This window comes from Sinocyclocheilus anshuiensis, unplaced genomic scaffold (assembly GCF_001515605.1).
Source record: "Sinocyclocheilus anshuiensis isolate Anshui unplaced genomic scaffold, SAMN03320099.WGS_v1.1 scaffold246, whole genome shotgun sequence".
Lineage (NCBI taxonomy): Eukaryota > Metazoa > Chordata > Actinopteri > Cypriniformes > Cyprinidae > Sinocyclocheilus > Sinocyclocheilus anshuiensis.
The window spans coordinates 543,682-557,763 of NW_015542356.1; the positions used below are offsets into that span (position 1 = coordinate 543,682).

At 36.2% G+C, this 14,082-nt stretch overlaps 1 protein-coding gene across 7 annotated transcripts in view; it reads right to left on the reverse strand.

The window, feature by feature from the left end:
- Positions 1-14,082, reverse strand: part of LOC107691719 (acetyl-CoA carboxylase-like) — a 69,289-nt gene that overhangs the window by 36,202 nt on the left and 19,005 nt on the right. For all 7 annotated transcript variants that reach the window (XR_001634565.1, XM_016490505.1, XM_016490503.1 and 4 more), the window contains exons 12-26: positions 11,667-11,828; positions 10,674-10,837; positions 10,326-10,476; positions 10,033-10,136; positions 9,481-9,705; positions 7,839-7,989; positions 7,395-7,529; positions 7,140-7,286; positions 5,276-5,464; positions 5,086-5,186; positions 4,906-4,994; positions 3,914-4,038; positions 3,285-3,512; positions 1,893-1,982; positions 1,679-1,797 (exon numbers count right to left, since the gene is read on the reverse strand). Coding sequence is in view for 6 of the 7 variants with exons in the window: in XM_016490505.1 (XP_016345991.1) it covers positions 1,679-1,797; positions 1,893-1,982; positions 3,285-3,512; positions 3,914-4,038; positions 4,906-4,994; positions 5,086-5,186; positions 5,276-5,464; positions 7,140-7,286; positions 7,395-7,529; positions 7,839-7,989; positions 9,481-9,705; positions 10,033-10,136; positions 10,326-10,476; positions 10,674-10,837; positions 11,667-11,828 (2,180 nt within the window). In the remaining variant the exon portion in view is untranslated. The remainder of the gene's footprint in view (positions 1-1,678; positions 1,798-1,892; positions 1,983-3,284; positions 3,513-3,913; positions 4,039-4,905; positions 4,995-5,085; positions 5,187-5,275; positions 5,465-7,139; positions 7,287-7,394; positions 7,530-7,838; positions 7,990-9,480; positions 9,706-10,032; positions 10,137-10,325; positions 10,477-10,673; positions 10,838-11,666; positions 11,829-14,082) is intronic.

A 14,082-nucleotide genomic window follows, 5' to 3' on the forward strand; every position in this document is an offset into this window, starting at 1 on the left:
CTCTTTTGGAAGGCCAAACAAAGTAGTTTCGCTTTCACAACGAAAAACTAGCGGAAGCCCCGGCTTAGCGTGCGCTGAGGCCGGGATAGAGTGAGCTGAGGCCGGGCGAGAGAGAGCTGAGGCGGCGGGGTTGAGAACGGCGCGCCCGGAGGATCCGACGAATGAGCGGCAACCACATGTGACGGACCCCGGGCTGGATTCCGCTTCGTCCACGGTGAAAGTTGATGTATTCCCTCAGCGACCAGCACGGATCAGCTCTAGGCATGACGAAGCAGATATCCTCCTCTTTTGGAAGACCAAACAAAGTAGTTTCACTTTCACAACGAAGCACACAGCGTCTTCAGGATATGGCGGCGGAAACAATACTACAGTGAGAATCAAAGTTACGCCTTCTTTCTTTGCGTGAACATTTGGGCGGCGTTATGCAAATCTTCCCACAGAGCGACGTAGGTATGTTGGGGCGTGTTAGAACGAGCCGTTTTAGGTAGGTGTGGCTGACTTAACTTTTATAAAGAATATCTCTTTGGATTTGAGACTTTAGTCTTTGCAACTTTACAGATCTTCTTTATGCACCAAGAGCTTGTAACACTCCAAAGAGAAAGGAAAAATTGAAATCGCATCATATGCAACACTACACTAATAATTTAATAACACTTTAAAAAGTAATATTTAGATGATCTTAAACATTTTAATTATTTTGTATGTTTTTATTTTACTTGTCTTTTTGTCCATTTAATAAATTACTGGACATATCATCAAAATAAATATTGGCTTATCTGACAGAATTTTAATATGAGCGCATCCCTACATGAAATATAATTTATTTGTTTTGTTTTGTTTTTTTCCTTTGATTTTAGGGCTTTAAATTTGTGACCAGGTCATGGTTTTGTGAGATTCTTCCACTTCTAAACTAAGCCACACATTTCATAAACGACCACCCCTCCCTCACATGCAACATTTCAGCTCTTAAAAAAACTGCACTAAATGCAGCTAAAATCTCTTTCATGTACTTTAACACAGTACAATGCATAAGCCACTCAGTTTACACAAATCACAGGTAAAGCAGCTGGAAAAGCACATGCTAGGAGCTGGGAGTATTGGAGAGAAAATAATAAGTAAATATGACTAAATGCACACAAAAAATGCTCTGCATGCATCAGAAGAGGCTACACTGAATCAGTTCACATGCATGAATCAGCAGAGAATAATAAAAAATTAAAAAAAGTGCAAGAAGTGCGAGCTGGTAGACAGCCAATCAGAACATTCACTAAGCATATCCCATTGGTCGCATTCTTTGGTTTGTCACCTGAAACACACGGATGTGGCCAGCACAGATGAGAGACACCTTAAAGAAGAGCTTTTTTTGGCCCTGTGATTCAGACCCTGTCACTTTCTACTCCTACTTTATACAAACCTTCTGATCACAGCAGACACTACATCAGTGGCATAGATTGTGCACAAATAGAGCATTTTAAAGGTGTGAGGGGAAGTGGATTGTGGCACAGTGGAGAAGAATTTGTGTCGCAAACAACCAGTAGCTTTTATCTATGCAGAGAATTCAAACACACATTTGCCCCAGTCAGCCCTTTCTTTTATAGTGTTTTGACATGCTCCTCCACAGTCCCAGCGAGGGGTGGGAGAGATGGGGGAAGCAGGTGTGCGGTACATCTTGAGGTACCTGTTGGGGTGGGATGTGGGCAGCATGAACTGGAACTCCACGATGCACGTGTTGTCCTTCAGCTGACGGTGCTGGACGCTGTTGAGTTCATAAGCGATATAAGCTCTACGAACATACACCTGAGAAATGAGAGTGAGAACCATGTTCTTGATTCTTAACAAGACAAAAATAAACACTTCATTTCTTGGATAAATGTAAAATGACACAGTCTTACCTCTAAAGCAGCCATCCGTACCACCTGATTACTGTGGTAAAAGAAATTTGGCAGCACATCAAAGATGGATGTCTCTGACAGGATCAGTTTCTAGAAAAAAATCAAGAAAGGTATCAATAACTTAACACACAATGTTCAAGAGCAAAATATTACAACATTTTAATACACTACAGTTCAAAAGTTAGGATTAAGAATTAAAACATTTTTTAAATGTTTTTGAAATAAATCTCTTATGCTCTTATGTAAAATTGACAATAATATTACGAAATATCATTACACTACATTATTACAGTTTATATTTTTATATATGTGACCCTGGACCACAAAACCAGTCATAAAGGTAAATTTTTTGAAATTGAGATTTGTACATCATCTGAAAGCTGAATAAATAAGATTTCCATTGATGTGTGGTTTGTTAGGATAAGACAATATCTGGCTGAGATACAACTATTTGAAAATCTGGAATCTGAGGTTGCAAAAAAAATCGAAATACTGAGGAAAATCGTTCTTAAAAGGAAAAAGTTCTTAGCAATGCATATTACTAATCAAAAATTAAGTTTTTATATATTTACGGTAGTACATTTACAAAATATCTTCAAGGAACATGATCTTTACTTAATATCCTAATGATTTTTGGCATAAAAAAAAATCTATAATTTTGACCCATACTATGTATTGTTGGCTATTGCTACAAATATACCTGCGCTACTTGTGACTGGTTTTGTGCTCCAGGGTCACATATTTTAAAATGTAATTTATTCCTGTGATGATAAAGATGTATTTTCATCAGCCATTACTCCAGTGTTTAGTGTCATGTGATCTTTTTTCTTTGATAAATAGAAAGTTCAAAAGAACCGCATTTATTTGTTTGCACAACTAGCTGAATGAATTAAACAATAAACTGAAGTCACTATTAATGTACATTTAATTAATTTTCATTTATCATATTATTATTATTAAACATACTGATACTGTTACAAAACTGTGTAACAGTACCTACATGGCTTGTTCATTTTATATAACTATAATAGTACATTACTAAACAATATAATAAAGTGTAAAGTGTGTTTTAAACAATTTAACAGTACTGAACTTATGAAAGTATGTCTGGAGAAAATGTCTGCATATCAGGGAATAATTAATCAGCTCACGTTGATGTAATTAATTTAACCATTTACATTTTTTCACAAAAGTCAATTAAAATTATTTGCAACTGCAATTTAGAAAATTCTGCCATTCTTATTCATTTTTAACATAGTCAATTCAATTCAAATTTCTCATATGTAAATAAATGGGAGTCATTTATTAAATTGTAAAGTGTAAATAAAGTGGCAAAACGCTGTCTAGCAGATGGCACTATAGAGCAGTCATCAGACATCCAGCATGTCCTACCTGCAGGTTTTCAATGCAGAACTGATGCCCGTACATGTCGATGGCAGACAGGAAGATGGATTCCACCTGATTGTGTCGCAGCTCGTATGACGGAAGGTGCGAGGCAATGAGAACCTGCCGTGCCCGCAGCGCCACCTTGGCATTAGTGGTCTTGCTGAGCTGTGTGAGTTCTGTGAGTATTGCCATGAGCTCGTCTGTCAGAGTAGGGTCTCGTCCACACAGCTGATCCTACAGAGAGAAGTTAAGAACATTTTGATCATGAGTGGACTGGAGTCACAGACTAAATATAAACATGCTTTTATTACATCTTGACTGTTATTACATTGTGCAACTGCAATCTACAAGATGGCCTTCTGAATTATATATATATATATATATATATATATATATATATATATAGAGTTCTGTGAGTATTGCCATGAGCTCATCTGTCAGAGTGGGATCTCGTCCACACAGCTGATCCTACAGAGAGAAGTAAGAGACCAATGTTTTAATCATATGACTGTCTAAATATACATTTGTTTTGATTAAATCTCGACTGTTATTACATTGTGCAATCTACAAGAAACAACAACAACCAACATCCACATTTCCTGAAGTCTCTCTGTTTTGTGTGACTGTGTACTCACAATCAACATGGTGACCAGAGAGTTCTTCTTTGTGACTTGTGCATGAGAGAATATGTAGTTGAGCACATTAGCCATGTCCCCTTTGTTTTCCTCTCGTAGTGCAAATACACACTTGTCATAGTGACCTGGGAATAATATACACGCACACATACACAAATGAATAGTGAATTAATTAATACAAAAAAAAACACCTAAAAAGGAAAAAAAAAAAAACAGGTAATAAAATGGTGAGAATAGAAAAAGCAAACATTCTTAATGTATTAAATTCAAGTTAACATTTTATTCAAATACCTTATGTGTTATTTTAGTAGTATTTACATTCTATTATAATATTTATTCATATTTTGGATTAGCTTTTATTTTATACTATTAGTTTAGTTTAGGTTTTAGTAATTTTGTTGTGTGTTTTTGTCATTTTTTTTCTTAGTTTTATATTTCTATACTGCTTTAATTTTAGTATTTCAACTTAAACTTATTTAACTTATTTATGGCCAAAGCAACATTTTTTATTTTCATATTTCAAGGGTTTTAAGTTTTTCATCTAATATTTTATTTATATTTTATTTCAGCTTTATTTCAATCACCAAAAAAGATTTTTAATAGCTGTTGATTTAGTTAACAATAACATCACTGGCAATTATCAGAAAAATACATTTAAAAAATAAGTTTTCTGAATTTATAGGTAGCTGCCATTTTTATGAGATATATCTTTTGTCTTATTCTACTTTTTAGTTAATTATTTTTTTAACTTTTGTAATATTTGTATTAAAATGTTATTTCATTACTTTTCATTATTCACATGTTGGATTTTTTTGTTCTATTTTCTATTTAGTAAATAGTTTAATGTTTTCATTTAAATGATTTAATACACCAGTATGAATGAACCAGTGTTGCACTGCCATCCAGTGGTCACACAATAAAATAAAATAATGCAACATCCTAAGTTTCCAGCGATATCTAATCATTTGCAGGCATATAGGACGCGGTCTTACCATGTTGAAACTGAACTTCCACTCTTAAATACTGCCTGAGGAGGTCCATCACCACTGCCTTCATATGCCCTCTGATGCCACTGCGGTACCTGTGTACACCACACACAAGAGGGCCAGTTAACCTGCGTTTGTGATTGTGTGTGTACATACATGTGTTGGTTGTTTGAACGATTGACTAACTTCTGAACCAGCTGTACAATGCTCTGCGTGTTCATGAAGAAGACTTCTCTTTCTGACTTCCTGTTCAGTGTGGCAGCATGACTGTCCAGTATATTGGCAACCTGACATGACAATTTGACAACATTTATAAACAATGGTCACGGTCTCGTAGCTTCAGAAAGACATGAACTCAAAGGGCCACAAGTAGCACCTGCTGACTGGGAAACTGGCAGAGGACAGAGGTGATGTTGCTGGCGTACTGAGCCATTTCTTTCTTGATAGACTTCTCTACGGCAGGAGGGATACGGCCTGAAACGCTCGTCATGATATCCTGAAGCTCCAGCAGGGGCAGAGAGGGGTCCCTCAGAGTCTTCATCAGACGCTCCACCCATTCTTTCAGCTATAACACACACATACAAATCATAACGCCTTTTCACACCAAGCCTACCCTAGTAAAAAAAAAAGGTAATATTTCAATTGCAATAGTTCCACTTTAGTACAATCAAATATACTTCCGTTTATCTTTAGTTGGACTTCAGCACTACTTCCACACAATTAAAGTGCATTAAGGACAAAATTAGTTGTTCCAATTTAGCAGACTTAACAAGTATACAACTTTAGTATACCAAAAATATAATTTTTATTAAGCACATACATATGTAAATGTATTTGTAGTATACTTAGCACAAAATAAATGTATTTCAAATACATTTAAGAATTTTTATTTTGTGATATCTAATGAAATATGAATTTTCTTTAATTTTTTTAACTGCAGAAGTAAGAAGTACATGGCAATGACATATTTCTTTGTCATCCAATAATGAAACTAAGGGTGGTCACTATTATTATTATTATTAAGAAGAACATAGTTTCTTAACAACATTACTTTGTTGTTATATTATTTTTCAACTTATTTAATGGTTACTATTCTACCATCATTATCAGCAGTCTCTTGTGCATTTGTCATTTCATTATTTATTAGTTAATATTTTTAATAAATGAAAGTAGCAAAAATGTCACAACCAAATTCTCAACCAAATGCTGGGGCCTCAGCAAACTTCCAATCAAAATAACCTATTTTTAAAATAAGATCAATTAAAGGTGCTGTATGTAGGATTGACACCGAGTGGTTGAACTAGGTATTGCAGTCCAAATTCAAAATATTGGATAGGGTTTTTTCACCAGGCCCCTCCTCCTCAGACTTACCGCACACGCAGGTTGCCAGATTGAGGACACCAACAGGAACAAGCGCTTGACGATGAATGAAATGAACTACGCTGTGTTTTCCGCCAACTGGCAACCCGGGGTCCCGAAATACAATTGGGTAAACTGGCAGTGGGCGGGTTTCACAAACCAAAACAGAGACGACATTCCGGCCCGGAACGCACAATTTCAAAGGAGAATAACTGACTGTAGCATTGTTTTTCAGATAAACAAGTATGTTAACTTAGCATGTTTCTTAAATATCTGCAAACATATTATGGTATTTTTATGCTTTAGTAGAGTAAAAAACTTACATACAGCACCAGCTAAAACAAAAAAAAAGTAATAAATGAATGAATTAATAATTCTTATTTTAATTCAACCCCCCTCAGCAACTTTTTTTTCTATGAATAACTAAGATTCCCACAGTTAGGAAAAGCCTGGATATATGAGGTAGTTTACTTTCAAAAGTGTGATTCTAGACATGGAAATGTCATCTGAAATTACCATTTTTATAATGAATATACATTTTTATAGTTATGCCCAGCTCTAAGATATATTATTGGGTAGAAATTGAGGATTTTTTTAATTATCCAGTAAATTATGAACAAGTGGAAAAGTCATGTAAATTCACTGGTTTACAAGAGTGAGACCTTTGAAAAACATTCAGCACTTAAAACTTCTGGAATCCTGAAATTTTATTAAAAAAAAAAACTAGGATTGTTAGACTTAAATATTTATGTGGACATTAAGGGGCCTTGGGGTCAAAAAGTTTGAGAACCACTGCTATGAACTCCTATAATGTGGATGAAGGGCTTCATTGGTTACAGGTGTTTCATTATCAAGGAGCTGTTAATAATCTGTTTTCTCACCTTGGCACTAAAGAAGGGCTCTGGCAGACAGTAGCCATTCATTATGTGCACTAGGTGATCCAGAGTGCTGTGGAAGACTCTGTGAAGCTTCTCTCCCCTGAGAGCCACGGACTGAACACTGGGTAATGTTCCTGTAAACAGCTCCGCCTGAAACAGACACACTCATTTTAAAAATTAAACCATTTAATTTCTGTAACTTCTGAAAGCGAACCTATCACAACACATTTATCACATGTAACACATGCATAACTATACCTGCTGTACTCTGCTGGGATCGTCCAGCTGCAGTTTGGCGATGATACAGCCCGGCTCCAGCACTGCACCTGCTCTCTTCACATAGTGAATACAACCAGACTCAGAGGCCGTCAGGGTCATCACCATCTTCATCACCTACAAGACAATACATAATGTTTAGAATGAGGCAAACAAAGAAAATTCATACCAGTCTTGCGTAGCCAAAGTTCTTACTATCACACTTAGACAGGAAGGGCTTGTATAATTGACATGTCAAATAAACTACCTCACAAATCACACTTTTAGACAATTAGAAGAAAAAAATATAAGTGCAAATTAAGATAAAACTTTTGAGAGCCAAGCAGAATACATAGGTCTGCTACTTACGTCAAAACTCTTGACTGTAAAAAAAATTAAATAAAATCTGGCACCCTGACTTCTGGAAATTAGGTAAAGCTTACACACCTCGATTTCTGCATAACACTGTCCAGCAAACAGGTGTCCACCATCCTCCACAGTATACTGGATGAGTTTCCCAGCAGATGGTGAGCGCAGGAGTGAAGGATCATTCTCTTTTTCAAACACGCATGTCTTGTTACCAATAATGATGCGATACCTAAAGAATCAAATAAAATGCATACCAAATGATTTTCTACAAGTAACTATTTCTGTCAGAAACTTTTTACCATCTCTTATCAGTACTGGTATCAGTGATACTGGCCTGCATTGTTAGTATTTAGTAAAAAGATGCCAATAACAAATTAAAATACTGTCTTTATGCTGTTTCCATGTTAATTTGGTGTGAAAAATGAAAATATATTTATGAAAAATATATTTATAATTACCAATTTTATATGCAATTAATTATCTCTTTTTTAATCAACAACGAAAGTCGAAAGAGAGGAGTTTTCAGCTGTCGCTTGAAAATTGTCAGGGATTCAGCATTCCAGACAGGGGTGGGAGGATCATTCCACCAGCCAGGAATGGTGAACGAAAATGTCCTGGAAAGTGATTTTGTGCCTCTCTGTGATGGTACCACAAGGCGTCGCTCACTAGCGGATCTCGGACTTCTGGAGGGAATGTAGATTTGTAATTGTGAGTGGAAGTAGGCGGGTGCTGAGTCTGTGGTTGTTATATATGCAAGCATCAAAAGTGATTTTGAGCCTCTCTGTGATGGTAAAACGAGGCATCACTCACTAGCAGATCTCAGACTCAGATATAGACTATACTATACTATATATATATATATATATATATATATATATAGATAGTATAAATAACTGACTGCATTAATTTATTGAAAGCATTACACAGTGTCCTAACCAGACATGATGCAACAAGATACCAGCAACAAGTAATTTGGCTGTCCACACCAGAAGCGACACGACAACGCAACGGGACAGAATCACTCATGTATCACAGCCATTCAGAAGCGAGAAGCGCACTGCACTCTCAATGAAATGGACAAGTTTCTAATCTAATTCATAAATATTAAACTTTTTTAACATTATTAAATGCACATACTGAGTGACTGATATTATCTTTGTTATGGAATACGCTTGTTGGTTCGCATCGAGTTCACGGTTTTAATGTACATGTTTGCTTTAATTTAGTTTCAAGATCTGAGGTAAACTATCTATAGTTGCTTTCAGTATGGCTATAAAGGCCATGAAAATTTATATTCAAACTCACATTAGACACTTTTAACATTGAATAAAGCACATAATGAGTACCTTGTAAAACTATTGTTATAGTTTGTATGTTGTTGTTCCAGCCGCATTGCACAGAAAATAGAAACCGTTTCTAAAATAGAATCCCGTCACTTGTCTCGTGTCTCTGTAGCGGCTGGTTAGGACAAAAACTCAGACTAGCATGGAAAAGATACCTCTTATCGCATGTCGCGGCATCATGTCTGGTTAGGACACGGTGTTATAGATGGTATTCTTATTTTTAGTTCAAATAAAGGTGTCCAATATTTAAATGTAGTTCTGGACTTTAAATGATGAATTAACACATTGAGCACCTTGAACACTCTCACATGAACAGCTCTCATAGCTCTCAAAATGTCTTTGTGTTTTCCATCATGTATTTACTTTCAGAATCCTACCTGTCCACTTCCTCCTTCATGTAGGTAGTGTAGCTGCTGCCATCATACGAGAGCAGCAGACCCCCGTCGCTCAACCGATGAACATCCACCTCCGCAGAGTTATTCATGATGACCACGTAAGAGTTAGGACACTGTCTGGTCACCTTGAGAACATATTTGGTCCCCTCATAGATTAGCTCAACATCTACTGTGTTTAACAGCGTGTGTGCAGGTAAAACCTGCCCTCTACAGACACAGGAGAAAAGAGCAAAACATCCTATGACTGCAATAACAACTACATACAGTTTATACTTAGTAGGGCTGGGTTGACAACTCATTAATCAATTTTAATCTATTTTGATGTACAGATATAGATTCTTAAATTCCAAAATCATTATTTTCAAAATCGGTCTATGCTATCGAGTTGATACTTGAACAAATCATATTACTTTAAAATGTATTGCTTTACCAAAACATTACTTGTAGCACACCTCCCATCCAATAATTGCAATAAGCTTTGTTATTTATGGTATCAAATAAAGTCTTAGCTTTCAAATTTTTGGGGTTTGTTACCTCTCCAGTGAATGCAGGAAATTGGACACACTGTTTCTGAGGTTGACATCAGCCACATGCAGAGCTCCACTCACTACACCCAGCATAGTGTCAGGACGCTCGGCCTAGACACACACACAGAGTTACAATGATGTGATATAGTGAACTCAATATAGGGAATTATATTTGCGCACCAGACAGGAAATATCACAGTGTCTTGCGGTCACAGGTGATTTGACTGAAAATGGCAGGAAGCAATAATGGGCATGTTCATTAGAGTTGTGATGTGAAATGAAGAGGGTTGTTTCCCGCACCTGCATCTTCTCTGAGATGAGTCTGTCCAGCCAACCTGTGTCGATGCTATTGTGCTGGAAACTTTCTGTTTCTAGCAGCTTTATAAGATACTCCACTGTAGTCCTGAAGTCTCCTCTGATGGACAGCTCCTTGAGGGCCACCACCATGTTTCTAAGATGACACATACAGCAAAATAAATAATATTTCTTTTATCATCTTTTTCTTAGTGACTAAATGCAGAGTCAACGAAAAAAAGAAGAAAAGGGTATGTATATTTTACAGAAGATTCTATGTGAAATCACATTGTAGTGGTGTAAGGTGATTGTAACGAATATTCTTCTGAAAAACAGATGACTGGCAGTACTCACGAGATGGCCTCCTCACGGTTCTCTCCCCAGGAGAAGCAATGGCCAAACTGAGAGTCTGCAAACTCATGCAGCCCTCCAGCAGCCGCCACGCTGAAGTAGCCCCACACATTCTTGTTACTGCGGAAATTTAACTCCTGGACAGTTCCTGAGCTGGGCTTAAAGCCCTGACACACAAAAATACCCAACACAGACAAAGCATCATCAGAAGTTGTTTAAATGGTAATTACTTAATATTATTTTCTAATATTTACACTACTCCCGTTCAAGAGTTTTGGGGTCGGTAAGATTTTTTAAAAATGTTTTTGAAAGAAATCTTTTATGTTCAACAAGGCTGCATTTATTTTATAATAAAGCATTGCTGTTTTTACTTATAATTAAGTAAAAAAACAGCAATACAGTGAATTATTTCTGTTTTATATATTAAATGTAATTTATTCCTGTGATTCCTTGACAACAGTTGTGCTACTTATTGATATTTTTGAGGAAACCATTTTTTTCAGGATTCTTTGATGAATAGAAAGTTCAAAAGAACAGCATTTCTTCCCTTTTGATCAATTTAAAATGGAGGAAAAAAAAGTATTAATTTCTTTCTTTCTTTAAAATCCCTTAATCCTACCCCATACCTAAACTTAACAATGACCTTACTACCTTTCAATAAGCAGCAAATTAGGAGTTTATTTATGCAAAAGTCGTAGTTAATAGTTAGTTAATAGTGAGAATAGATCCTTAAAATAAAGTGACAAAAATCTTTCTAACCCCAAACTTTTGAACAGTAGTGTATATTACATTACAATCAGATTTTCCCCATGACATCTACTTAAAATATTCATCAAGGCTTCTTTTCACAAAATAAACGTTGCACAAAAGACATATTCAGGTTTTTTCCACCCTCTCTGACCCTTAGAATTAAACAAGCCATTTTTTGTTGCCGTGACAGAGCTTTATCAAATTTCCTTTAACGCTTTAAATATTAAAATAGTCAGGATCACACACCTCATCTGGGTTCTCGCTAGTAATTCGAGCTGCAATTACATGTCCTCGCGGAGAGGGGGTGGTGGAGAGTCCATCAAAGTCAATGGGGGAATCTCCCCATGGCTGCATCCCGTACATCACCCTGATGTCTTTAATGCGGTGAAGTGGGATGCCCATAGCGATCTGAATGACAGAACATAAGTGTCACAAAGTTACCAAAAACAAGTAAATTAAAAACAGCATTGTTTAATTTTACTGTTAAAGATTGCATAAAATTAAAAACAGTCCACATGCAGTCTCTATGATATTCTGGCCCTTTGACATGAGTAAAATATGCATAAGAAGATACATGAGTTCACATTTCTTCAGTTATTAAATACGTACTTTTCCTCCAGCAGCCGCCACGCTGAAGTAGCCCCACACATTCTTGTTACTGCGGAAATTTAACTCCTGGACAGTTCCTGAGCTGGGCTTAAAGCCCTGACACACAAAAATACCCAACACAGACAAAGCATCATCAGAAGTTGTTTAAATGGTAATTACTTAATATTATTTTCTAATATTTACACTACTCCCGTTCAAGAGTTTTGGGGTCGGTAAGATTTTTTAAAAATGTTTTTGAAAGAAATCTTTTATGTTCAACAAGGCTGCATTTATTTTATAATAAAGCATTGCTGTTTTTACTTATAATTAAGTAAAAAAACAGCAATACAGTGAATTATTTCTGTTTTATATATTAAATGTAATTTATTCCTGTGATTCCTTGACAACAGTTGTGCTACTTATTGATATTTTTGAGGAAACCATTTTTTTCAGGATTCTTTGATGAATAGAAAGTTCAAAAGAACAGCATTTCTTCCCTTTTGATCAATTTAAAATGGAGGAAAAAAAAGTATTAATTTCTTTCTTTCTTTAAAAAAAAAAAAATAAATAAAATCTGGTAACTAGTTTCGGGACAAATTCTCACTATGAACTAGTTGTTTATTAGCACGCATATTACTAGCATATTGGCGGTTTATTAGTACTTATAAAGCACATATTAATGTCTTAAGCCCCGTCCACACCAGCGAACCATATCGTCTGTTTATTCCAAGCACACACCCGTCTGCCACTTTAAATTCTCAAGCTCGTTACAGCAGGATGGATTCTGATTGGCTGTCAGTGTTTTATCGTTCATCAGCTGGAAAAAATCGTTTTGAAAGTGATCACAACAATATCGTTCCTCTGTATCGTTATCGTTATAGTTGTGGTGTGAACTATGCTATTCTTTAAAGGGGTCATATGATGCGATTTCAAGTTTTCCTTTCTCTTTGGAGTGTTACAAGCTCTTGGTGCATAAAGAAGATCTGTAAAGTTGCAAAGACTAAACTCTCAAATCCAAAGAGATATTCTTTATAAAAGTTAAGAGTCAGCCACACCTACCTAAAACGGCTCGTTCTAACACGCCCCCACATATCTAAGTCAATATGCCGCCCAAATGTGCACGCAAAGAAAGAAGGCGTGGTTTCAGGAACAGCAGTAGTGTTGATGCAGCCATGTCAGGGAGACGCTGTGTTTCAGTGCGAAAGCAAAAGCACTTTATTTGGCCTTCCGGAAGTAGATGCAATTAGAAATCATTGGTTAAGATTTATGTATAACTAATGCGGTGAAGTGGGATGCCCATAGCGATCTGAATGACAGAACATAAGTGTCACAAAGTTACCAAAAACAAGTAAATTAAAAACAGCATTGTTTAATTTTACTGTTAAAGATTGCATAAAATTAAAAACAGTCCACATGCAGTCTCTATGATATTCTGGCCCTTTGACATGAGTAAAATATGCATAAGAAGATACATGAGTTCACATTTCTTCAGTTATTAAATACGTACTTTTCCTCCTAATTTCTACACTCACTTCGTTATGCAATTAATGAATGCCTCCCCACTGCGTTCCTCTCCCCCTGTTGCCCTTTTCAGTCTCTCCTTTTCTCTCTCCATCAATTTCCCTCATTCATCTGCAGCAGTCTTTGTGTCTTACATAAGTGTATTAACACCCTCTCCCACTCCCACTGGACCTATAGCACACTGGCCTCAGCCAAGTGACCTACATAGCAAAGACAGTGGTCACGTGGTCAAGTGTCTGCCGCAAAGACTGTACTGTATTGTTCACTAGATGCTGCCAGTCTAGCGATTGTGGAGATCCGTGGCAAAGGTGCTGTGTGGCAAAGTTGGTTTAGTAAATGAAAAATTTACAAGTCCACTTTACATTTATTAAGCAATATTTTGGTAAATACTACTTAAACACTACTGGCAGCATCTGTGGTCTGCTGATTATTACCACAAAAATAATATCTGGTAAAACAGTAAAAATGTGCAGTAATGTTGAAATTGAGATTTATACATCATATGAAAGCTGAATAAATAAGCTTTCCATTGATGTATGGTTTGTTAGGATAT